Genomic DNA, 26,331 nt, shown 5'->3' with positions numbered 1-26,331 from the left:
CACTCTGTAGATGAGGCTGGTTTGAACTCAGAGATCTAGAGATCCACTTGCCTCAGCCTCCAGAATGATGGGATTAAAGGATTGTGCCACCATGATCCTCAATGTGTGTGTGTGTGTGTGTGTTTTAAATCTTTGTGATCTGTTCACTCATGGGAGGAGCCTAAAGGGAATTATGGGAAGGGACTCTAGCTCCCCACCCTCCTGGCCATCAGCTCTGCTCTACCACTGGCCCAGAACATGCCCTTCCTTAAGGAACTGTGGAGTGAGTGAAATGGGTTTACCTCAGGGATGTGAGACGTTTGCTGAGAGTGAGTGTAACACTTGCAGAAAGATCAAATCTGGTGTCTTGGGGCACACCTGTAATCCCAGAATTCCAGGAGCTGAAATAACAGGCCAATCTGCACTCCGTAGCTAAGAATTAGTCTCAAAGGCTAGAGAAATGGGTCAGTGGTTAAGAGCACTGACTGCTCTTCCAGAGGTCCTGAGTTCAAATCCCAGCAACCACATGATGGCTCATAACCATCTGTAATGGGACCTGATGCCCTCTTCTGGTGTGTCTGAAGACAAATACAGTGTACTTGTTATATATAAATATGATATAATAAATATATATAATATATATTAGATATAATAAATAAAATCTTAAAAAACAAAAAACAAGATCTGAGTCCTTCTTTAAAAAAAAAAGTAGTCTCAAAAAACTAACAAAACAATAAGGAGAGAAAATATAGCCAGCTTGGGCTATATGAGACCCTATCTCAAACAACCGTAACAGGGAAATTTAGGCTGGAGAAATTTCTCAATGACTCATTGTAGAAGTTAGGCCCTGGTTTTTCCTCCAAACCCCATAGGATTCGAGCTAAAAACATATTTAGCCATACACCTAGGCTCTTCTCTGAGTAGAATCATAATGTAAGATAACCCATTTATTTTAATCAATTTTAAAATCTAAAGACAAGAGGGGAAAAAAACCCTATGTGGTTACAAATATTTGTACAATGAATATAGGTCTTTACAGTTCATTTGTGTTTCTTTGTATTATTATTATTTTCATTTTTCAGCAGGGTTTCTCTGTGTAGCTCTGGCTATCCTGGAACTCACTTTGTAGACCAGGCTGGACTCAAACTCAGGCATCCTCCTTCTTGTGCCTCTCGAGTGCTGGGATTAAAGGCATGCGCCACTGCCCCCCAGTTAGGTTTTTTCTTGTTTTATGTATATCGGTGTTTTGCCTAAATAACACGTTTGCAATGTCTTGGGAGGCCAGAAGTCATTAATCCTCTGAAACTGAAGTTACAGACTTCAGTAACTGTGCTGGGTGGGAACCGAATCGGGTCTCTGGAAGAGCGGCCAGGGCGTTCAATCCCTGAACCATCTCTCCAGTTTGTTGACTGGGTGTCATGTGGCCTGTAAATGGCAATCCTCCTGCTTCAAACTCTCAAATGCTGAAATTACAGTCGTACTCATCTTGCCCTATACTAAAAGTGAAGTTACTAAGTCTAGAGATTAGTATATCTGTGGAAACTGTACGAAAAACTTTTCATTAACATCACTGGATTTTCTAGGAACCAATTCAATATAACCAGATTCGCAGGGTACACTGGTTTTAGAAAACTAACTGCACATTCGGTAGTCTACCAACTATCAATTTAGGTTTTTTTTTTTCATGTAAAAACAAAAAAAGAAATCTCCTTATTCTCAAAATATACACTTCTATATGTTGACTCATATAATCAATTCATTATTTTTAAGTAATTCAAAAGACAGAAGAAGGTCCCACACTTTTAATCCTAGGACTCAGGATGCAGCCGAGTTTTTCTGAGCTCGAGGCCAGCCTAGACTATGAAGAGAGTTCTAGGAGAACCAAGGTTACATAGAGAAATCCTGTCTCTGACAGCACACACACACACACAAACACGTTGCTAGGAGAACCAAGGTTACATAGAGAAATCCTGTCTCACACACACACACAAACACGTTGCTCTATGGCTGTGGCGCGTGCGCACACACAAACAAAAACACGTTGCTCAACGGCCGTGGCGAATCTGCTGCTGCCAATAAAGAGTTCCAGTGGAGGTCGGAGTAAGGAATCTGCAGCCTCGGGCAAACGGGCGGTGGAAACTACTTTTGTCTCCCTGTGGAAAGAACCCAACTTTTGCTGAGGTGAGTGGAAGCTCGAAAGGGGCAGGGCCAACGCGAGAAGGCGGAGAGAGTCCCCAAACAGGCCTGGCGGGGCGCCACGTCCGCGCGTGGCCGACGCCATGTTGAAGCCTGGCAGAGGCCGGGAAGTGGGAGTGAGCCTGTGGGTTGGGTGGGAAGGCGACGCGGGTGAGGGGCGGGCGAGCAGCCTTATCCTCGCGTAGCTGTAACCTGGGTACCGAGAGGCCAGCTTCACTCCGACAGTTCCGTCTTGGCTTCCTCAGCACCACTGCGCATGCCTGAAATGGTTTGGCAGTAGCTGTTTCTTTTTAGTTTGGGTTTCCGAAGGAGCATTTGCCAGTTTCTCAAATTCCTGAGACTTCTACACTTAAGGTGAGGACTTTTTTTTTTTCTCCTTTTAAAAACGGATACATCACGTGTCCTGGGCCCGTCTCCAACTCATTAATTAATCAAGGTCGGGATTACAGACCTATGCAACCAAGCCTTGCCTGCCTGGGCTACTTTAGGCCTAATCTCAAACAAACAAACAAACAAACAAAAAGGAGCTATTAAGACACCTTTTGGGGGGGTTGGGGATTTAGCTCAGTGGTAGAGCCCTTGCCTAGGAAGCGCAAGGCCCTGGGTTCGGTCCCCAGCTCCGAAAAAAAAAAAAAAAAAATCAAGAAAAAGACACCTTTTGGGGCTGGGGTAGGCAGTGCTAGCGCATGCCAGCCCTTTAATCCCAGCCCTTGGGAGGTAGAAGCAGATGGATCTCTGAGTAGAGAAGCCAGCCTTCTCTACAGAGCCAGTTCAGGGCTACAGGGGTGAAATCAGGTCATAAAAGAAAACAAACAAGAAAAAAAAAAAAAAAAAAAAAGGAAAGGAAAAGGGGAAGGGGGTTGCAGGAGAGATGGCTCAGCAGTTAAGAGCACTGACTGCTCTTCCAGAAGTCCTGAGTTCAAATCCCAGCAACCACAGGCATGAGATTTGATGCCATCTGCTGGTGTGTCTGTGTACACACGTACATAAAATAAATAAATAAATCTTAAGAAGAAAAGAAAAAGACCCGCCCACATCCCAAGAAAACGAGATGGGTTGGTTTGCACATACGTTGAGGAAGTAGAGGCAGGATGATCAAAAGTTGAGGATTCTTGACTACAGGTATGTCAGCCCAGAAAACTGGATTAATAGCTCTGACAAAGTCCCCACAGCTTGGCCAAGAAAGAAGACTCAATATCACATAGACAGGTGGTTATGCTTTTGCCACTGAGCATGCTCATGGGGTCATCTACAAGGAAAGAGAGCTTCTCACCTCAGAAGGAAAAACTGTCAACAGATAAGTATGAGATCCTAAGCCTCCTACAAGCAGTGTGACTGTCCTAGAAAATAGCAGCCATACACTTGCCCTGGACACCAAAAGGGAGACAGAACCATCCCTGGAGGAAACAACTGGGATTGGGCCGGGGGCAGCACTCCAGGTCACCAGTATCCTAATAGCCCAGCTGCTCCGGTGATGAAATGCACATAGCCCGAGGTCCCAATTTACACCAACAAGGAACTCCAGAGGATCTAAACCTGCACAAGCAGCCTCCAAGGAAAAGGGATTGTACAGGACCACAATGGAAGGATTGTCCTCCCCTCAGACCTTGCTTGGCAGATGCACCAGAATGCCCACCTAGGGAGAAGAAAGGTTGAACACCTACTCTGAAGAGAGCACCTTAAAGTCTTTATGACTTAAGGACAAAAACAGTGGAAGCCAGGGCTTGGTGCCCCACCTGCCGTCTAGTCAAGGCTAAGCATGGAGGGAGCTCCAGATGGGGATCCAGGGAAAGAAACCTAAAAAACCTGGGAGAGTTACTTTACAGAAATCAAGCCTGGGTCGTATGGGTACAGATACTTGCTAGTGTTAGTAGATACCCTGTCAGGATGGACAGAGGCCTAGCCCACCAAATGTGGTGATGGCTAGGAAGCTGTTAGAAGGACATCATCTTCAGATATGCTCCCCCCAGCCCCTGTACTCATGGGGTCAGACAGTTGACCTACTTTTCTCCCCCAGGTAACCCAAAAGTTAGTCAAGGCTGTGGGGACAAATTGGAAACTCCATTGTGTTTACCGACCCCAAAGTTCAGGTCAAATAGAGAGACTGAATTAGACCTTAAAGGAGACATTAACTAATGTCCCACCTAAAACTTGTTGACCCACACGCAGACCCTGACAACTACACATCCGAGGCTGTTACCCACCCACAAAACCTGCTTAATTTAAGAGTTCAAAAACTTGCCTCACACACGCCCTGCTGCACCCTAAACAACTGAGGGTCCCGACAGGTCTCCAGAGGGTTCCAACTACCAGCACCTCACATTTGCTCTGCTTGGAGATCAGACTTCAGGGAACACAAACCCTCCTCAAGCTCTTACCACCAAATGGATTCTTCCAGGCCCTGGGAGAAGCCCACGAGATTCAGGGAGAGAGGTACAGACTTTGACATTGATTGGTCCAGTCAATTGATTGTTAACCTAGACCTCTGTGTCCTGGCCTGATACATATGGAAGGGTCTGAGTGAGGCCAAGAGGTAAACCCTGTTTGTCATATCAGGAACTGCAAATTGCTAGAGTGACTTGCAGGAAGGACTGCCAAGAACTACGGTTCACAACCGTCCAACTCAGAGCATGCCCACAGACAAATGATTATGGGATTTAAGGTGATATAGGAAGCTTCTTTTGCCATAAATGGGGCACTGAGGTCAACACCCCATGAGTACATAATAATCGGGAATTTATCTAGATAGGCAGGATAGCAAGCCTGACTGCAGGGGATTGGTGGGCTCAACGTGAGGGAGATCCCATCTCCATCTCAATAATGGAGAAGGGACGAAAGCATAGGGAATGCTTTCGTCCCTTTTGTGCCCATGGTCTATCATGGACACAATAGGAGATTTCCCTTCCAGACACAAAAACAAATAGTCTTTTCTGAACACACACACACACACACACACACACACACACACACACACACACACACACACACACACCTATAGCTATAGGACCAGCCCCACCAGCAATGCCACTCCCTGCCTGTCCTGAAAACTACAACATCAGCCTCTGTTTCAGATCCCTTCTCCCTTTTAAACTCAGTCTCACCTCCAGTCTTCACACCTCTCTAGGGCCTTTGACATATCTGCCCTGTTTAGATTGCGCTTGAACTTTACCTTTAACTCCACCACCTCACCTGAGAAGATTGTTGGCTCTTCCTGGAACTGAGGTCACCATCCCATACTGGTTGTGCTAACATGGAAAATTTGTTGATATCCCAAGAAAGGCCACCAAAGTGTTCATAGGAAAGGTCCCAGTTCTTACCCTTCAAGCAGTGACTGGAAAGGGACTGTGTGTGAGAGAAAAAGGGAGAAGACTAAATAGCTTCCCTCACTTTATTTGTGAGTCAGAAACTCCTACCTTGTGCTCCTAAATGAAACTTGATTTGCAGGCACCTTGACCGTCACCCCTTAACATCCATCTACAGGTACTCCAGAATTCCAGCTTGTGTGTTTTGGTTACCCATTCCCTCTATTACCTTTTTTTTTTTAAGTTTATTTTTAATATATGTGACTACACTGTCGCTGTCTTTAGACACATCAGAAGAGAGCATCCAATCCCATAACAGATGGCTGTGAGCCACCATGTGATTGCTGGGAGTTGAACTCAAGACCTCTGGAAGAGCAGTCAGGACTCTTAACCACTGAGTCATCTCTCCAGTGCTCTATTACCTTTCTATGATGGTATTCCTGGTGTCAACTTGACTACATCTAGAATGAACTAGAATCCAGAAATGGAAGGCACATCTATGATCCAGATCTTTTTTTTTTTTTAAAGATTTATTTATTATATATAAGTACACTGTAGCTGTCTTCAGACACACCAGAAGAGGGCATCGGATCCCATTACAAATGGTCGTGAGTCACCATGTGGTTGCTGGGATTTGAACTCGGGACCTCTGGAAGAGCAGTCAGTGCTCTTAACCGCCGAGCCATCTCTTCAGCCCTGTGATCCAGACCTTGATGCTGGAAGACACAGGTTTCTGACCTGTATCTTGGCATGGAGATCTTGAGGTATAGTGGCTATGAAAAGCTTACGCCCAGGCAAGATAGTGCATTCCTTTAATCCCAGGTGACTAAAGCAGATATCTGAGTTCAAGGTCAGCCTGGGACAAAGCAAGTCCTAGGTCCAGGTTTGGTGGTACAAGCCTTTAAACTGGGCCACACCTTCTGCTGGAGGCCTACATAAGGACCCTGGAAGAGGAAGATTCACTCTTTTTTTTTTTTTTTCGGAGCTGGGGATCGAACCCAGGGCCTTGCGCTTCCTAGGCAAGCGCTCTACCTCTGAGCTAAATCCCCAACCCCAGGAAGATTCACTCTTTTTCGTCCCCTTTCACTTACTTGCCAGCACGTCTGTTGGAACCTACTTCTAGCTTATACAGAAGAGCAGCCGAAACAACCAGCTCTTAGGACCGAGCAACTGCTATGTTCTTGGACTTCCCCTCACAGCTGCCCATTGCTGGGTTAGACGGAAGACTGTAGGCCATTACAATAATTTCTATTAATGCATAGAGACCTTCCATAAGCTCTGTGACTCTAGAGGACCCTGACTAATACACTATCTATATGGAGATGGCTTTGGTCACCACAGGGAAAGATGAGAATTTGCCTCAGCAGTCCTCCTTACAATGCTAGCGAGGTCTGGCATGGTTGCAGGAATCAGCTCTGGTGCTATAGCCCTCGTCAGAGCAGCTCAAACCCTTCAGGTCTTAAACAGCCTTGACACAGATCCAGCTCACTTAGAAAGTCTGTCCATCGCTTAGAACAGTCGTTAGACTCATTAGCTGAAGTAGTACTAGAAAATAGAAGGGGATTAGACTTCCCCTTCCTAGAACAGGGGGGAAGCAATGCTGTTCTACATCACCAACTCAGGCATTATCACAGCCTGGCTGTGATCCTCCAGAGATTAGAGGAGAGCGCTGAACTCAGACGACAGATTCAAAGCTGGACAAATCGTCCTTTTTCCGGTCCACCAGGCTGACTACACTGATAACGGTCCTCACCTGTGGACCTTATGTGGTAATGCACTAGTCAAATCTGTGTGAGAGCACACCTCCACAGTCCAGGTTATGGTCCTACTGTCTCAGTGTGAACATCTCAACCCCGTCACCCAGAAGATGGGCCTATGATTTGGCCCATGGTATGATTTCAAGGCGAATGAGAGGACAACAGAAACGCCATGTTAGGACCAGGCCTGACTTCAAAGGAAAGTCATCTGTTCCAGGAACGGACCATAACCTCCCCACCCCCAAGTGCTCAATCCCAGAAACTAGACATAAGTCACCAGCTCCAGGAACAAGGCCTATCCAAAGAACAGCCTGGAGACACTCACAGGAATGGGAAATATCTGTGGCCATCTGTGCAGGGCAGCCTTATATGGTTTGGGTATCTCATCCTGTGGTTAAATGTTCATGACACAGGAATGCAGTCCCTGATCACCTGGACTCAAGGCAATCCAAAACCAACCCACTGGGCTGGGGAGATGGCCTAGTGGTTAAGAGCACTGACTGCCCTTCCAGAGGTCCTGAGTTCAAATCCCAATTCCCAGCAACCACATGGTGGCTCACAACCATCTGTAATGAGATCTGATGCCCTCTTCTGGTATGTCTGAAGACAGCTATAGTGTACTTTAATAATAATAATAATAATAATAATAATAATAAATCTTTAAAAAATAACCGATATAACATCTGTGGCACCTACCAATGAAGTTTTAGGTTGCCTAATCCTAGCTAAAATCCCCCCAGATCCCTAATAAAGGATGGTGTGCCTTTGAATGGAGTTTCATTTTTGTAAGCTGCTGACCCCTACAGGCAGGCTTCTTGCTTTCTTGAAATGAAAACACTCTTGCCAATTGCATCTGTGAGTGGCCTCTGTGAAGCACTTTTGGACTTAACAGTCTGCATGTTTGTATGTGCACATGCCTGGTGTTCAAAGAAGCCAGAAAAGGGCTTCAGATCCCCTGGGACTGGAATAATTAAGGGTTATGAGCCATCCATGTGGGTGGTGGGAACCGTACCTGGGTCCTCTGCAGGAGCAGCCAGCCCTCTTAACTAATGAGTCGTCTTTCCAGCCCCTAGCTCTCTGGATTTTGAGTCAGGTAGCCTAGACTGGTCTCAAACTTGTGGCAACTCTCCTGTCTCAGCCTCCTGATTCCAGCATTGGCTTCACAGGGTTAGCGGGCGGTCAAAGCTTTCTAGAGTCTGAATTAACTGTGTCAATAGGAATGAGCTACAGCGGGGCTCAGGCATTCTCATGTCCAGCATGAATGGGGCACCCTGTTGGGAGCTGTGAAGAGAGCCTCTGCTCTTGAGCCCACTGCCCTCTACATGAGCAGTGAGGTTAGTTGGTGGCACACGCCTGTAATGTCAGCACTAAGGGTGAGGCAGGAGGATTTGGAGTTCAGGGCCAGCTTGGGACTATAAAGGGGGTGCATGGTACTGCTTTCCAGAGCTGTGGTGAGGGTGCGGAAGCGTGGGGGCTCCCTAACTTTCTGTTACTGTTGTAGAACATGAGCGACTGGATGCCCATTGCCAAGGAATATGACCCGCTTAAAGCTGGCAGCATCGATGGTACAGATGAAGACCCACATGACCGGGCTGTGTGGAGAGCCATGCTGGCCCGCTATGTCCCCAACAAAGGAGTCACCGGAGACCCCCTCCTTACCCTGTTTGTGGCACGACTGAACTTGCAGACCAAAGAGGAGAAGTTAAAGGAAGTCTTCTCCCGATACGGTGACATCCGACGGCTACGGCTGGTTCGGGACCTGGTGACAGGCTTCTCCAAGGGCTATGCCTTCATTGAGTACAAGGAGGAGAGGGCCCTGCTGAAGGCCTACAGAGATGCTGATGGACTGGTCATTGACCAGCATGAGATATTTGTGGACTATGAGCTAGAGAGGACCCTCCGTGGCTGGATCCCTCGGCGTCTGGGTGGTGGGTTGGGTGGGAAAAAGGAATCTGGGCAACTGAGGTTTGGTGGCCGGGATCGACCTTTCCGAAAACCCATCAACTTGCCAGTTGTCAAGAATGAGCCGCATAGAGAAGGGAAAAGGGAAAGGAGGGAGCGATCTCGGTCCAGGGACAGACACTGGGACCCCAGGCCCAGGGAACGGGACCATGATAGGGGCCGAGAGAAGCACTGGCAAGACAGGGCCAGGGTGTGGCCTGAGAATGATTGGGAAAGAGAGAGGGAGTTCAGGGACGAGAGGGCCAAAACCAGGGACAAGAGGGACAGAAGTAAGTAGAGCCAGCAGCAGGCAGTGGATGCCCACGCAGAGGGTAGGGGCTGAAGCCACCAGGCCTCCGTCAGGCTGGGGCCATTCCTTTTGCAGTACTGGGGATTGAGCTGGAGAGCACAGGCATGCCAGGCAAGCACTCCAACCACAGCCACATAGGATGAGAGGGAGAAACAACTGTATCCGTCACCCACTCAAGTGGAAATAGAAAGAGTTCACATGCCGTCATCCCAGCACTCGGGAGTTGGAGGCAGGAGTATGAAAGAGGATGATAAAGAATCTATGACCAGAATTGTTATGTAATTAATACTGCAGTTTTCAATAAAGATCGACTTGTGTTGCAAAAAAAAAGAATCTATGTCTGTGCTTTCTCACACCCTTTGAGGTGGGGTTGAACGTGTGGCAGAGAGGATAATGGTTTAAAACCCTGAAGTAGCCTAGTGTGATGGCACAGCCCTGACATCCTAGACCAAGGCAGGAGAATTGCAAGTTGAAGCCAGTTTAGGGTACAAAATAAGACTGTCTCCATAGCCTATAAGAATTAGTTACACTGACATTGACTCCCGGCATACATTGTCTTTTGCATTTTCATGTTTGTAGCCCCAGGGTTTGCTGAATTGAAAGAAAAGAGCCTAGAAAGGCCAAATCCAAGGAGAATGTTTCCAGCTCTTAATAACTCGACAGCAGGTTGAACATCTGGGTCAGCAGGCAGCTGCTGTCAAGTCTGTGTAACCCACTCCCAGAAAGAATGCCAGCTGCCAGCCTTCTTCCAAGACAGCCATGTAAAACGAAAAGCATTCTTGCAGGGCTGTGATCCATGATGACTCAGCTCTTGTAAGGTAAATTCAGTGGTGGTGCTGTATGCAGAGACAGGCGGATCTCTGTGTTTGAGGCCAGCCTGGTCTACAGAGTGAGCTCCAGGATAGCCAGGGTTGCTAAGTGAGACTTTCTCAGCAGGAATGGGATGAAAGAAAGGGAGGAGCGGGGCTGGAGAGATGCCTCAGCGGTTAAAAGCACTGGCTGCTCTTCCAGAGGTCCTGAGTTCAAATCCCAGCAACCACATGGTGGCTCACGACCATCTGTAACAGGATCTGATGCCCTCTTCTGGTGTGTCTGATAGCTACAGTGTGCTCACATATAATAAATAAATTTTGGGAGTTGGGGATTTAGCTCAGTGGTAGAGCGCTTGCCTAGCAAGCGCAAGGCCCTGGGTTCGGTCCCCAGCTCCGAAAAAAAGAAAAAAAAATAAATTTTGAAGAGAAAAAAAAAACAACAACAACAAAAAAAAACGGAAGGGAGGAACAAGAGACTACCTCATTTGAAGGACTGGTGTGCTCTTTTTCTGACTATCTGGATTCTGGTTTGCTGGAGAGCTGGGTTCTGTGGACTTGAAACCAACGAAAAACCGCTCTCAAGACTTTAAAAAAAATAAAATGGCATTTAGCTGGGCTTAGCGAGGCCCATCTTTAATCTCACCACATGCGAGGCTAAGTTTGATCTGGCCGTTTCAGTCAGTAAACATACTGCCTTTGGAGAGCTAGCAAGATGGCTCAGAGCATAAACGGATATATTACTTGGTCTGCAGAGTCAAATCAGCATTTTAAGAGCACTTGATGTTTTCAGAGGTAACCCAGGTTCTATTCTTGGTATCACATAACACGAAGTGGCTTTAAAAGCTCTAATTCCAGTACCAGGGATCCCATACCCTTTTTTGGCCTTATGTGGACAAGTGCGCACACACACACACGGAGGCACTCACACAAACACTAAAATCAAATCTCTTTAAAAAGGTCACACAACCCTGACCTTAGATCCCCAGAACCCATGATTGTGAAAGATGTGTGACCTCCACATGAGCACCATGACACGTACGTCACACAATAATAAAAGTTACTAGTAGAGCCATGCGTGGTGGCACAAGCCTGTCGACCCAGCACTTGGGAGACACAGGACTGTTGGGAATCTGAGGCCAACGGGGGCCGTATAATAAAATCTTAACTTAAAAGCCATCACAAAATGAGTTGCTATAGAAATTTCCACGTCCTTGCTGTCAGAAAATGGCTGGAACCTGAGGTGTCACTCACACTAAAGCCACAGTGAGTGCTATCAGCATGCACCCACGTGATCAGCTTCACCTTGTTTCTCAGTTAAATGGCGTAATGCTCAGGGCATGGTCCCACTCATCATATGATCTTAGAAAGTGTCACCCCCCTGAGGCCCTGATCCCCAAGTGCTCTGTGCATCAGTCCATGGGCTAGCCTTCAGTTCCTCACCCAATCCACTCTAAAGCATTGTCGTCTTTGCACAGGACCCGAGTATTTCATTCACCCAAGGTACATGAGAAAAAGACAAAAGATGGCAGGAAAGGAAAAAGGCACACAGGAAACAAGCCAATGTCTCATCCTAAACAACTTTGTTTGGTTAGTACTGTGGAGCTCACAGCAGATTCCAAGGCACACCATCTCGGACAGGCTGCTTGGGCCTCTAGCTCTTATCAGGAACAGAGTGACGATCTCAAGGTTGCTTCTAGCCAGTGGCTAGAAGGACTGCATGATTTTCTGGTGGGTCCCAGCCAAACTGGGTAGCCCGTCCTATGATTAGAGGCTCCACCTGTCCGATTCACACTTCCTGTACAGCCTGCTACCTCCAGGGCAACTTCATAATATAAAACTCACCCCTTGCCACTGCTCCTCACCGACCAAGGCCATAAGAAAACAAAACCTAGGAGAGTCAAATAGCTATGATAGTGGTGATGTGTTCAGGTTAGGAAGCTCGTTAACTAAAGTTAATGTGGTCTGGTTTCATATCCTCATCTTATTAAATATAGGTCCTAAGGGGTCAGAGGCATTGAGTATAAACTGGGGAGCCCTGCAGATAAATAAACACTTCAGAATTTGGCGTCAGTTTCTCATCATCCATCCTCAAAGCAGACAGTTCGTTTGAGGAGTTGATGTCGAGGCCACCTGGAGCGGGTGGCAGGAGGTCCGGGAGGAGGTCCAGTCACAGGTGCTGCAGGGCTTCCTGTCCTTGCTCCGTGTAGCCGTCATCTCGGTGGGTAATCGCCCACTGGCCAAAGGACTCGTGGATGTGTGTGGGTCTCTGTGTGTTGGCCAGGCGCCTCTTGTCCCGGGAGAAAAAGCTAAACCTTTTGGAAAGGAACGTGAGAAAGATGGAGATTAGTGCTTGCTGTCTGCTGTCCTACCTACCTGCTTCTTTAAGGGCTGGGACACACAGGAACAAACACAGGAGCAGATCCATTCTCGGTATGGGGGATGCGGTCAGCCGAATTCTAGAGAGCATCGGGGCTTCTGTGTGTTGTTTAGTCTCAGAACCTTATAAATCACAGAGTGAGCATCCTGCATGTATGTGATGGGGGCTGGGGCACTCCTACCTGGCCACTAGAGGGAATCTCTCCTGTAATTACTAAAGAAAAGAAAATCAACACAACCCGGGTCTTCGCGAAGGCCAGGTGAACATTATGGCTTAGCTTCGCCCACTCAGGAATTTGGTGGGTTTCTCTCTCTCTCTCTCTCTCTCTCTCTCTCTCTCTCTCTCTTTTTTTTTTTTTTTTTTTTTTTTTTTTTTTTTTTTGAGCTGGGGACTGAACCCAGGGCCTTGCGCTTGCTAGGCAAGCACTCTACCACTGAGCTAAATCCCCAACCCCTAATATTTATTTCTTATATGTGAGTACACTGTAGCTGTCTTCAACACACCAGAAGAGGGCATCAGATCCCATTACAGATGGTTGTGAGCCACCATGTGGTTGCTGGGATTTGAACTCAGGACCTCTGGAAGAGCAGTCAGTGCTCTAACCACTGAGCCATCTCTCCAGCCTGGTTTCTCTCTCTCTCATTTTTAGAGAGAAGGTTTTAGATAGCTCAACGTGGCCCCCGACTTACATAGCAGAGGACAACATTGAACTTATGAGTCACCTTCTGTGTCTACTTCCCAACTGCTAGGGTTACAGGCGTGAATCACCATACCTAGTTTATGACACGCTGGACATCAAACCCAGGACCCTGTCCATGCTAGGCAAACGCTCTAACGCACTGAGCCCCAGTCTCTGCCTAGGAATTTCCTTAACGAGCTTAATGATCCTTTGAAAGAACATGAAAGTTAGGAGAAAGGGCTGGGGAGATGGCTCAGTGGTTAAGAGCACTGACTGCTCTCCCAGAGGTCCTGAGTTCAAATCCCAGCCACCACATGGTGACTCACAACCATCTGTAATGGGATCTGATGCTCTATTCTGGTGTATAGGAGAGAGTAACAGTGTACTCACATACATAGAATAAATGTTTTAAAAAAAGAGAACTTTATGAGGAAGATGATTCTGAGGCAAAGCCATTCCTTTTTTTTTTTTTTTTGGCAAAGCCATTCCTAATATTCACTCATCCAATCATTGATGAGTATGTATGGGTATGTGGGCAGTCACGTGACATAGCTCCTGCATGGGGGTGAGAGAACAGATAGCAGCAGTCCGTTCTCATCTTCCACTGTGTGGGTCCCAGGAGTTGAACTCAGGTTGTTAGTCTTGGTGGCCAGGGCCTTAATCCACGGATCCACTGAGCCATCTTGCCAGCTCTCAAATCTCACATGCTAGGTGTGTGTGTGTGTGTGTGTGTGTGTGTGTGTGTGTGTGTGTGTGTGACGTCAACTTGTGAAATTGGCTCTCTTCTTCCACTCTCTCTTAGGTGTCAGGCCTTGTTAGGTTTCGGGTTTACTCAACCAGCCATCTCTCCAAACTCACAACCCTTTAATACTAATCTTGCAAGGTTCTGTCAAATTGCCTAGACTGGCTTTTAACTTGTCATCCTCCTGCCTCAACCCCAGGTGGTCTGTCATGCTTGGCAGGAAGCACCTTTGGCTGCTAAGCCAGCTTACAAGTCCCCTTTGTTTGAGACAGGGTCTTGTTCACTTCCGCTATTGCCAGCCCCTCTCTCCTGTCCCTCAGTAGGAGAGCTGGGATGTCCGATGCATGCTCCTGATTCTGACTTGACGTGGGTCCTGGAGATCTGGGCTCCTGTCTTCACATTTACCAGGCTATGACTTTACCAACCGAGCCAACTCCCCAGTCCCACTCAGTTTGTTATAATCCTGTCTAGCGAAGAGGATTTTACTCTTCTGGGGTGTTGCTGGAACTACACTTCCTTTCTAGCAGGGATAGGACGTTCTTGCACCCTCAAGCCTGGTTCACCTGGGAGAATTCTCCAGAGCTCTGAAGGGCAAGTGCAAGCAGGCAAGTGACGGTTCATGATCAGTAGGAGAAGGCTCTTTCTAACACAGAGCAGCCGTGGAGTTAGCTAGCCCAAACCACTTCAGCCTCCTCTCTGCTCTGTCTCAGCCTGACATAGGAAAGCCGCCTGCTACTTCACACTTGGAGGGAAGGCAGACAGCAGCTCCCCCCACACCCCAGCCCCCACCCTTTCCTTGCACAAAACCAAACAGCTGCCAAGACAAAGCTGTTTAGGAAGCTTTCAGGCCAACGGTGACTAGAAAAGCAGTTAGTGACACTCCCGAGTCCCCGGGGGGCATCGGTTACTGACCCGTCACTTAAAGGACCTTCTTTACTGGATCATGGACAAGGTGGTTTTTAGAGCGAAAACAGAAGAGACAAAAAGAATTATCGGTGACATTCTGGGCTGCACTCGTGAAGGTCAAGAGCAGCCGTGGCGATCACACTCCATACCCACTCGAGATGCCAACGAGCAGGTGCATGCCATGCAACTGAGGTGGCCAGAAGGGAAGGGCTGGCAGCAGCCACAACAGCACAGCAGAGAACCCCAAAACAAAACCCCAAACACAGACAGTGCCTACGAGGGACACGAGTCTTCTGACAGGCTGCAGCGTGGGGTCGTCAAGGAGCAATCCAGCTGCCACCATAGGCATGACGGCTGTAAAGAGCCTGCTTCCAGAAGCAGATAGAGAAGATAAAAAGAGGGCAGTGTGACCAAGAACCCCCCCCCAAGAGACCTCACTGACAGCTGCACCTATGGTCTGTGTGGTGGGCTGAGACGTGTCCCCCACATTTCTCAGTATGTGTGACCCATGAAGACACAGGATCCTGCTGGAGAAGGACACGGTGGAGGAGAGCCCTATGTCAAAAGGACTTTGTATATGGGGAGAAATCTGGACAAAGACCTGTACAGAGGCAGAAATGGGGGGGGGTGATGTTCCTATAGGCTAAGGAAGGCCAAAGGTTACTTACCCTAAGAGGACAAGCAACCCAGGAAAGAAAGACTCTCTCAAGGACCAATCATACTGACAAAATCCTTCTCTCTCCCCCTCCCCCTCCCTCTCTCTCTCTCCCCCTCCCTCTCCCTCTCTGTCTCTCTCTCTCTCTCTCCCCCCTCCCTCTCTCTCTCTTTCTCTCTCTCTCCTCTCCTCTCTTCTCCCCCCTTTCTCTCTCTCTCTCTCTCTCTCTCTCTCTCTCTCTCTCTCTCTCTCTCTCTCTTCTCCCCCCTCTCCCCCCTCTCCTCTCTGTCTCTCTCTGTTTCTCTCTGTCTCTCTCTCTCTCTCTGGTTTTTTTGTTTTGTTTTGTTTTGCCACAGGGTTTCTCTGGGTAGCTCTGGCTGTCCTGGAACTCTGTATACCTGGCTGGTCTTGAACTCACAGAGATACGTTTGCCTCTCCCTCCTGAGTGCTAGGATTAAAGGTGCCATGCCGTTGAGATACAGTCTTTATTCTAAGCTGGCCTCACACTCACTAAGTCCTGCTCCTTCTGTTTCTACAACTCCCTGGGGCTGGGATAACCAGGCATGCCCCGCCATACCTGATCTTAAACATTAGTCACAAACTCAACTAACTGAGCGTCATCACCAGCACGTAAGACACGCCCTCATGGTCTCCAACGAAGTTTGCAGAATCCCACCCTGTGTTTACACCATCTTAGTGCCCATCACAGCGGAGCAGGGACCCATAGCACACATCACAGTGGTGCACAGACCCACAGCCCGCCCAGGAGGCCAGTCATACTGACTGTGAGAAGGGAGGGCGGGCTCTGATTTCCTGCAAACCACTGGGCACCAGAGGCTTTAGGGACTCCAAGTCACACTACTTTGCACCCACCTTTTCCACTCAGAGCCCTCACCCCTCAAACTTGTCTATAGACATTCTGCTTAGAGGGATGTTTGCCCACCTACAAATACAGGAGCCACACCAAGGGAAGAGTTCCTGAGTCACCTATAACATCTGTCACCTATAACATCCTATCCAGATGGTCCCTTTCTACTGCTTCTGCACAGATTTGACCTCTAGAGGTATAACAGAGATGAAGACAGTCTTTTTTCTTTTTTTTTCTCTTTTTCTTTTTTTTCGGAGCTGGGGACCGAACCCAGGGCCTAGCAAGCACTCTACCACTGAGCTAAATCCCCAACCCCGACAGTCTTTTTTCTTAAAGTGGTAGTTCACACTTTTATATATATACATATATATACATATGTGTGTGTATATATATATTCATAGTCATTAGTATTTTATCTACATGTATGTCTGTGTGACTGGAGTTACAAACAAGTGTGAGCCACCATGTGGTTGCTGGGATTTGAACTCAGGACCTCTGGAAGAGCAGCTCTTAACCACTGAGCCATCTCTCCAGCTCCCAAATTAAGACATTCTTAAGAGACACTTAAGTCTCTCACTCTGATCATCAGACTCTTAAAACAAGGGACTCCGAGGATTTCCCCAGGAAGAGAACACTCTGTTTCCAGAGGTCCAAAGCTCACCACCTTGCAGGGCAAAACTGAAGCACAGGGTGGGCCTGTGATAGGAGGGGCTATGCCTTGATCAAGGCTCTGCTTAGATGTGCTCAGCTGTCACCTTCTCCTTAAACTTTACCCTGACGTCAGGCCCCTGAAGGGGCGTGTGTGTGTGTGTGTGTGTGTGTGTGTGTATCTCTTCTCATTGTGGCCATGCTGAATACATTAAATACATCTCTTTCTGTTTTTCATTATTAATTTGGCTCTTATAATTGATCGACTGAATCAATTCTAAGATTCAGGTGGCTGAGCCTGGCTAGTTGGAGCACGGTAAGAGAGGAACAGCCACTCCCAGGACATGGTTTTAATTCCTCTGCCTCTGCTGGGTATTTTTGGGCCGTTCAAACCAAGTGCTAACTCCTGGCATTTCAAGGGTGGCTTTGAAGAAACTATTCCTGGCTGAGGAGGGGCGTGGGAGTCGAGGCCAGGGACAGAACATATTGTGGTCCTTACTGTTGCAGACAGAGGTGGGGCCTATCCAAGGCCAGGCTTCCGGGTCCCTAAGGCCAGCTACTGTAGCCTTTCTTCCTGTCTCCCTCCAGACTACCCACTCTTGGCTCTGCCCAGGGGAATGCCATCCTGTGCATGTGTGGGACCAACTCAGAAGTAGGGACTACACCAAAGGGACACTGGTGTTTGCAGTTTCCTGGGGACAAGACTGAAGTCACTTGAGGCTCTCTTGTGACCTCCCTGGGCTGTGCCAACCTGTCCTCTCAGGCCAGTGACCTCGCAGTCACAAGCTATTCTTGGACCATCTTCAGACTCGCTGTTTTGACTGGCAGTGGGAGGTTCTGGTTCCCTTGCGCCCAGTCCAGAAACAAACGTCAAGTCTGACATCTTGGGCTCAGGGTCCATTTGAGTGATAAGGGGTGTGGGCAGCCAGCCACTAGCGGATGCAGGGATGTGAGAGAGGAAGGAAGAGGGAGGGAGGGAGTTTATATGGACAAAAGACACAGTTCAGAGGCCCAGCTTTGAGTTTTTTCCCAATTGCACAGATTTGAATTAAGTCTGTAGCATGCCCAGGTCTCGGTTTCTTTATCTGAGATATGGGGATGACTGCCCTAGCTTTCAGACTCTGGCCCAACTCAAGTGGTGACCCCCTTTCAACTATGCCTGGTAGTTCTTTACTGGCTGTCGTGACAGAGGTGGGCTAGGAGCAGGGACCCAGAGATGCAGGTCAAACACAGTCCAAAGGCGAGGACAGGGAGGACAGACAGAGGGGACCATATGGAGAGGAAGGACTCTAGCAGAGCCCACTAATGAAAGTTGTCACAGGCCACTGATCTCAGTCAGCAGACGAGCAGGACAAAGGCTATCAGTGTTGTCGCTGTGCTGGTCAAAAGCCTTTTGTGTCCGATGGCCGCCCCTGTCACCCGTAGGAAACTGCCTGCCACAGAACTGGCCACCTGTGCGGCATGTACGGGAGTTGTGGCCCCGCTCTGTCTCTGTCCCTGTCTCTCTGGAGCTGATAACCCTGTCAGGCTCAGAGCACAGAGTGTTGCTAAGCAACCCGAGGCAAAGCTAAAGGGGAAGAGGGACTTTGGGAAGAGTGTTGGCAGATGCTGTGGCCTGCTCATGTGCTAAAGCAGGGCCTCTGTCCCCATGTCAGACTGGAAAAAAAAATAACTTAAAAAAGTGATGTGTGTGTGTGTGTGTGTGTGTGTGTGTGTGTGTGTGTGCGCGCGCAGGTGCCTGAGGCAAGAGGGCTTTAGATTCTCTACAGCTGGAGTTAGGTTGTGTGGTACGAGTGATAAGAACTGAGCCCAGGGTTTGGGGATTTAGCTCAGTGGTAGAGCGCTTGCCTAGGAAGCGCAAGGCCCTGGGTTCCCCAGCTCTGGGGGGTGGGGGTGGGGTGGGGGAGTGGGGTGGGGGGGGGGGGGGGGCGGCGGCGGGAAGTGAGCCCAGATCCTCTGTAAGAGCAATCCCGCCAGCCTCTCTTTTATTTTTTGGGACAGTGTATATGTGTGTGCACGCACACAAGCTGTGATGTGGGGGTGTGCCTATAGGTCAGAAGACTGGCATGGGGGAAGCAATTCTTCTGTCCACTTTTATGTGGGTTCTGGGGAACCAAACTTAGTAGGTCTGTAGCCTTGTTGTGTCTTACCTGCATCTTACTGGCCTCTGTTTTGGTTTTCTCACCCTAAGTTCTCCGGGCTTCAAACTTGAAGTCCCCCCCCATCCTCATCTGAGCGCTGTATACAGCATAAAGCTAACACCCATCTAGGTGGCTCTCAAAATAGTGGCAGTCCTGCCTCAGCCTCCCAAATGCTGGAATTACAGATGTGAGCTACCACACCTAGTAGACACAGACTCCCAAGCTGCTGGTGGCTGCCCCACTGAGTTCGGGGTCTGAGTTTGCAGGAGCATAGTGTTAGATGGAGCCCAACCATGGGGAAACAGGTAAATGGCAGGAGACAGCCATGCCCGGGGCTGGACTATGCTGGTTACCTCGGAATTACACTATTCTTTCTCTCCAGTTTTCTAAGTTTTCTAAGTTGTGATGCCAGATGGGTAAAACAACAACAAACAAACAAACAAACACGGTCAAAACATGCTGGGAGTCAGGGGAAGCTCTCCAGACTCTGAGATTCACAGTATTTATATCTCTCTCAGAAGAACTCCAATAGCCAGCAAGGATGTACAGCCTAACTGGCCAGCTTTAAAGCCAGGCGCTCCAGGAAGCTGCTGAGCTGTTGAAGTCCCAGGGCCCACAGTGAGCAGGATGCCGCCTCCCAAGGGAGTGGGCCCACCCGGTGTACAAAACAGCCCACATTCCATCTGCTCAAAACCAGGCCAACAACTTCCCAGCGTGGTCACTGAATTTTAAAGGGTAGAGTATATGGGGAACGCCCACTTCCTCTCCTCACCTCCACACATGCTGCCTGCTCTTTTTTGTTTTTCTCAAAGCTTCTATTGCATTTAGGGAGGGGCCCAAGACCTCTTCTCTAGGAATAAGCCAAAGGCCCAGGCCCAGGGATCCCATTTCAGGCTGGGATACCCCTGAGAACTCAAGGTGGGTGGGTGTACAAAGGGCTTGAATACAGTACTCTGGGGCCAGGCTACCTCACTCGGCAGGGCTCCTGCTTCTACAGCACTATGGCCAGTCAGGAGTCTCAGTTGCTTCAAGGGTCCTATAAAAATGACAGTCTTCCATGTGCTAGAACCAGGAGAGGACCTACATCCTGGGAAAGGGAGCTGGCCTCCAGCAGGCTTGTGATGAGCCCCATAGATCTTCTAAAACGGACAACACTCCACACCTCTCTTCATTTCCAAGAAAAATGTCTGTAAAGTCCCCTGAGAACCAAGGAGAGCGACAGTGCCAGGCACTCCAGGAAGATCACAGAAGTTACATGCTTTCTTTTGCATGTGTCTCAGAGCAACCAGGGCCTGAGTTTGCATATATATGGTTCCAATGTACCAAGGTAGACATAACAGCTCAGGGGGGTTTATCATCATAGAATCCAAAATGGGGTGGACCTAAGCCTCTGTGGAGCCCCCCCCCCCTTTTTTTTGAGCTGGGGACCAAACCCAGGGCCTTGCGTTTGCTTGGCAAGCGCTCTACCACTGAGCTAAATCCCCAACCCCCCTCCCCCTTTTTTTAACACAGACTTATGTAGCCCAGGTTCGTCTTGAACTTACATTGTAGCCTAGAATGGCCTTGAACTCCTGATCCTACTGTTTCCATCTCCCGAGTGCTGGGATTCAAGCATGGGCCACTACACCTAGCTACTTAGTGCTGACATTTCAAGCATTGAAAGCGCATGACCAGGGGTTGGGGATTTAGCTCAGTGGTAGAGCGCTTGCCTAGCAAGCACAAGGCCCTGGGTTCGTCCCCAACTCAAAAAAAAAAAAAAAAAAAAAAAAAGCGCATGAGCCTCCCTGCCCTCCAACGTCTTCCCTATACCAAGCCCAGTGCCACGACCCATGCACTCGCCCAAGCAAGCTCTGAGTAAATGCCACAGGCCCCAGCTCCTCCCAGCCTTCCAGGTGCCCCCCAAGTCTCTGCCCAAGAAGAACGGGCTGTCTAGGCAAGGAGATGACCAAACGGTGGAGGTTGGCGGGTCACACAGCCATTGGGAGCAGCTTGTCTCAGCAGCTGTGGTTAGCAACAAGCCTGAGACGGACCTGGAGTCAGAGGTCGCAGGAACCAAGATGAGCCACGTGTGACGAGGCCCCCACATAGGAAACACAACACTTACAGTCGCTTGATCCCAGACTCGGGCTGGGGGGACGTCCTCGGGTGTGTGATGGGCGGAGGTTGGGGTATTCGATTCTCCTCTTCTATTTCTTCGCTGAAGGCATGCAACCGAGAAGTCAGAAAATTCTGTGAGAACCGGAACATGCCAGAAGCGGATAGAATGGTTTGATAGGGTGCAAAATTTCTCGATGGGGAATAAGGTACTTGGGAAGATGGCTTCTGGTGTCTCTGTTGTCACACTCTGCCTGGGGCTGTAATATGGTCTCTGGCCCAGGGGAAGTGGTTTAGGATGAGGATTTGATTGATCGCCACTCCTTCCTTTTGTTGTGAGAGTGTGTGTGCATGTATGCATGCCTGCAGACGTGTTCATGTCTGAATGCATAAGCACATGTGTGTACATGCAGAGGTCCAAGTTAATGGGGATCTCTCTCTCTCTCTCTCTCTCTCTCTCTCATATCTTTTTCTTTGAGGCAGGACCTCTCCATCAAACCCTGAGCTCTCAGATCAGGGTAGTCCTACTAGTCAGCTTGCTCGGCAGATCTTCTAGAATGACTAGCAAGCCACACACCATGCCAGCATTCACATGGTGAAGATCTGAAGATCTCCAGCCCTCCATCCATCCCTTCTTGGTTTTGATTTTCTGACACAAGGTCTCATGTACCCAAAATGGGCCTTGAATGTCCTATGCAGCTGAAAATGACCAACGCCTTCCAATCCTCTCTTCTCAACCCTCCACATGCTGCAACCCTTTAGTGATGTGATGATCTCTACCCATAAAATGATTTTCATTGCCACCTCCCCGCTGTGATTTTGCTACAGTTCTGAATATCTTTTAGAGATAGAAGTTTGCTAAAGGGATCACACACTACCTGACACTATAGGTTTTTGTTTGTGTGTTTGTTTTGTTTTGTTTTTTTCAAAATGTGGTTTCTCTTTAGCCCTGGCTGGCCTCGAACTCACAGAGTTCTGCCTGCCTCTGCCTTCCAAGTCCTGGAGTTAAAGGCTTGCACCACCATGCCCAGCTATTTTATTATTCTTATTTGAGAGAGAGAAAGAGAGAGAGAGAGATGTGTGTGCAGGTGCCTGAGGCAAGTGGGTTTTAGTGATTTCACCCTCAAAGCGATCCCTCCAGCCTCTCTCTTTTTTGGGACAGGGTCTCTCACTGATTCTAGAGTCCAGTGATTTGGCTACAATGGGGGCCAGCCCACAGCAGGGATCAGCTTGTCTCCACGTCTCCAGTGCTGGGATAACAGGCAGGAACCACAGCACATGGCTAGGGACCTGAACAGGTCCCCAATGTCACAATGTAAACTCTTCTCACACTGAGCTATCCATCTCCCCAGTCCCTGAGACAGACATCTTTGCAGCTCAAAGGCTCAAAAGGTCATTCCTTTCTTTTTCCAGTAATGCATTTTGCAAGACGGGCAGTGAGCTGCCCTGAGGCTGTGTGACCTTTATGAACTCTATAAGGATGCCTGACTAATGTTACACAGGTCCTGACGTGCTTGGGTTCGGGGTGTGTCCCTGAGGCCAGGCCAGAGTTTTGTTTGTTTCCTGGTTACCGGCCCTCACCTCTTATAGTAGGCCAGCTCCTCTTGCAGCAGAAACACCTTGGACTTAAGCTCATTCCTCTCGTGCAGCACATCCCGCAGCTCCTGCAGCGTGAACCGAGGGCGGTTGGGGTCCTTGAGGTCCAGGGCGGCCTTCTCTGCGTCTGAAATGGACTCCTCACCATCTGGCTGCGGTGGGATCTGAAGGAGGCAGAGGAGCCATCATCAAAGACTCCTGACAGCCGGGGGATGCTGGAATTTTCCACCTCCCCATGGTAGGCAGCCGGCTCAGGTCACTATTTTCAGTATCTGGGGAGCAGCCTCCGCTTACCTTCTATTCCGCTGTCTCCCTGGAGGTGGAAGCCAGCCACCACCTGCTCACCCAGCTCCTTCTCGGAGCTAGCCCTGCAGCGGACACCACTCCTCGGGAATCTATTATAAATGAGCAGAGGCGAGCCTCCCACCACCACCTGTTGCCCTCTCCCGCAGGATTCTCACTTTAGACCTCGGCTAATCTGCAAAATGTGTGTGGAAACACAGCCCAGGCTCTCCGTTCCGGTTTCAATTAACGAGAAGCCAAGGCGCTTTCTGTGACAGACCCTCTGGTCAAACCCCTTCTTCCTTAGAGGCTCCTGGCATCTTGCTGGGGTTCAGAGCCTGGCAGGGGGTACATCTGTCCTTCATGCAAGTTACACAGACGGATCCCCACCTCATTCTGAGTCACCTGCCCACTTCCTTCCAGAGCCTGGTAGCGTCTCAAAGACATGAAACACGGAGTTTACCATTTTATCCATTTTAAAGTATACTAGCTGGGTGTGGTGGTGCGTGACTCCAATCCCAACGCACAGGATGCTGAGGCATGAAAGGTGCCTGAAGTTCAAGGCCAGCCTGAGCTATGTCATGAGTTTCAAAGCATCTGGGCCACACAGTTAGTTTAAGGCTAACCTGGGCTACATAGTGAGTATGAGGCCAACCTGGGCTACAGAGACTTAATAAAGCAAACTTGGCATACAATGTGAGACCTAGTCTAAAAAAAGAAAGAAGGTGGGGTTGGGGATTTAGCTCAGTGGTAGAGAGTTTGCCTAGCAAGCGCAAGGCCCTGGGTTCTGTCCCCAGCTCCGAAAGAAAGAAAAAAAAAAAAAAAAGAAAGAAAGAAGGAAAGAAGGAAGGAAGGAAAGAAGGAAAGAAGGAAGGGGAAAAAAACCCTCTCACTTGTGTCTCTGGACTGTCCCGACCTGGACATTTCCCATAATGCATCTGCTTCATCCAATCAACATTGTGTTTCATGCACATTACAGCCCGTATCAGAGATTCAGCCCTTTGAATGCCTGGGTGATATTCCCCAGAATGGAAGGTATACATGGTCTCATCCGATTGATGGACATATCGGTGGCTTCTCTTTAGATGTGAATCCCAATATCCAATATCCCCCAGTGGGACAGCCGTCTTCCATTCCTGAGAAACACGCCCAGGTGTGAACATCTGGGCCTCATAGAGACTCTTGTCTCCAACTTTCTGAATTCTCATTCTATACCAAAGTGCTTGCCGCAGCGGACGCACGATGTTGCAGCCTCACTGTGGCTCCCGGTTTCCCCACCTTCTCCACAGGTCTGTCGCTCACGTAGTCATTGGGTGGGCCTGTGAGCGTGCTACAGAGTGTGTGTTGGTCAGAGCTTAACTTCTGCAAGTCAGCACTTTCTTTCCACTGCCTGGGGCCTGGGTACCAAAGTCCAGGGCAGCAATCACATTTACCTGCTGGGTCATCTCACGCGCAACTTGACTCAAGCTAGAGCTATGAAAGGAGGGGACCTCAATCGAGAGAATGCTGCTTTAAGATCCAGCTGTAAGGCTGGAGAGATGGCTCAGCGGTTAGAGCACTGACTGCTCTTCCAGAGGTCCTGAGTTCAAATCCCAGCACCCACATGGTGGCTCACAACCATCTGTAATGGGATCTGGTGCCCTCAGCTGGTGTGCATGAAGACAGGAAAAAAAAATATATATATACACACACACACACATATTTATATAAATTAATAAATATTTTTTAAAAAGATCCAGTTGAGCTGTAATGTATTTTCTTAAGTAGTGGTTAATGAGGCAGGACCCAGCCCAGTGTGGGTGGTGCCATCCCTGGGCTGGTGGTCCTGGGTTCTATAAGAAAGCAGGCGGAGCAGAACCATGGGACCAAGCCAGTAAGCAGCATCCCTCCTTGGCCTGTGCATCAGCTCCTGCCTCCAGGCTCCTACTTGAATTCCTGCCCTGACTTCCTTCGACGATGACCAGGGCTATCGAAGTGTAAGCCAAACAAACCCTTTCCTTTCCAACTCGCTGGTGGTCGTCGTGTTTCATCACAGCAATGTGACCCTAACCTAGACAGCTTCTCAATCCATAGCCCAGGCTGCCTGGAACCCACGTCCATCTTCCTGCTGCAGCTGAATGCCAGAGTGACAGGTGTGTTCCGCTGAACACCCGTTTCTCCCCGCCCCCCTTCCTAATACTTGGGATATCTGACCTTGAACGGGCCAGCCCAAGACATGCCTCCGGGCTCAGCCCGCTAAGCCGGCAAACCAAAACCCAGGTGGTTCACTTCTTCAAGGCCACCCAGTATCTAACACCCGAGAGCCTCCAGTGTCCCTTTGCGCTGACACCAGGATGCTCTAGAATAGCAGGTCTCAACCTGCGTGTCTGCAACTCTTTGAGGGCTAACCCATCTTTTCACAGGGGTCGCTGAAGACCATCCAAAACCACAGATGTTCACATTATGATTCCTGACAGTAGCAAAACCACAGTTACGAAGCAGAAACAAAAATAATTTTATGAGGTATGAAAGGGTCCCAGCATTAGGGAGGTTGAGAATGGCTGTTCTCAAATGAGAAGGCTGAGGTGGACAACACACCCCTCCCCAGCCTCTCAGCCCCACAGGGAGAATGGGACTCTAGCTAGGCCACGGCTCATGACCGCCCAGAGGCCAAGGACTCCAGTAGGCTAAGCTGAGATGTGTCCTGGACAGGCTGTTCTGGGGAAGAGAAAGCTAACACCGTCTGTCGCCTGTCGGGCAGGTCAGCTGAGCAGCAGGGAAGATCAAGGCGGGTGGGGAAGGCTCTGCCCACACCTAGAGTTGGAGCCAGAACCATTGCGGAAGAGGTTGGGAAGCAAGAGAAGAAACAAGACTCCTGTGTCCCCGCAGGCCACTCAGAATCCGGTGATTCTCTTCCCAGCGAGGCTACCCCACAGGGTTTGACTTTCCGCCCAGCCTGCTGCAGCCTCTGTCAAAGCTTTATTTTTTTTTTTTCATGGTTGCATAATGTTCTACCGTGAGGCAAACCTCTATCTAGTATTACCAGTGACTACTGAGGCTGCACCAG

The 26,331-nt window shown here is 49.0% G+C and overlaps 2 protein-coding genes across 3 annotated transcripts in view; one reads left to right on the top strand and one right to left on the bottom strand.

Moving 5' to 3' along the window:
* Positions 1 to 2,042: 2,042 nt before the first annotated feature.
* Positions 2,043 to 9,756, top strand: Snrnp35 (small nuclear ribonucleoprotein U11/U12 subunit 35). Of its 2 annotated transcripts, none has more exons than XM_032886941.1 (2): positions 2,043 to 2,160; positions 8,736 to 9,756. In XM_032886941.1, exon 2 carries the CDS (start codon positions 8,739 to 8,741, stop codon positions 9,471 to 9,473), a length of 735 nt encoding a protein of 244 aa, XP_032742832.1. In that variant the 5' UTR covers positions 2,043 to 2,160; positions 8,736 to 8,738; the 3' UTR covers positions 9,474 to 9,756. The 2 variants fall into 2 exon arrangements, with proteins under 2 accessions (XP_032742832.1, XP_032742833.1); XM_032886942.1 differs by lacking the exon at positions 2,043 to 2,160 and adding an exon at positions 2,184 to 2,529.
* Positions 9,757 to 11,858: 2,102 nt separating this feature from the next.
* Rilpl1 (Rab interacting lysosomal protein like 1) overlaps positions 11,859 to 26,331 on the bottom strand; it is a 37,484-nt gene continuing 23,011 nt past the window's right edge. The window contains exons 5-7 of the mRNA XM_032886882.1: positions 22,989 to 23,167; positions 21,418 to 21,510; positions 11,859 to 12,609 (exon numbers count right to left, since the gene is read on the bottom strand). Coding sequence (XP_032742773.1) covers positions 12,465 to 12,609; positions 21,418 to 21,510; positions 22,989 to 23,167 — 417 coding nt within the window. The 3' untranslated portion in view covers positions 11,859 to 12,464. The remainder of the gene's footprint in view (positions 12,610 to 21,417; positions 21,511 to 22,988; positions 23,168 to 26,331) is intronic.

This window comes from Rattus rattus, chromosome 16, assembly GCF_011064425.1.
Source record: "Rattus rattus isolate New Zealand chromosome 16, Rrattus_CSIRO_v1, whole genome shotgun sequence".
Lineage (NCBI taxonomy): Eukaryota > Metazoa > Chordata > Mammalia > Rodentia > Muridae > Rattus > Rattus rattus.
This window is presented reverse-complemented; position numbering and strand designations above follow the sequence as displayed.

Coding starts and splice junctions, on each gene's coding strand:
- Snrnp35 (XM_032886941.1), top strand. CDS start 8,739: ATGAGCGACTGGATGCCCATTGCCAAGGAATATGACCCGCTTAAAGCT.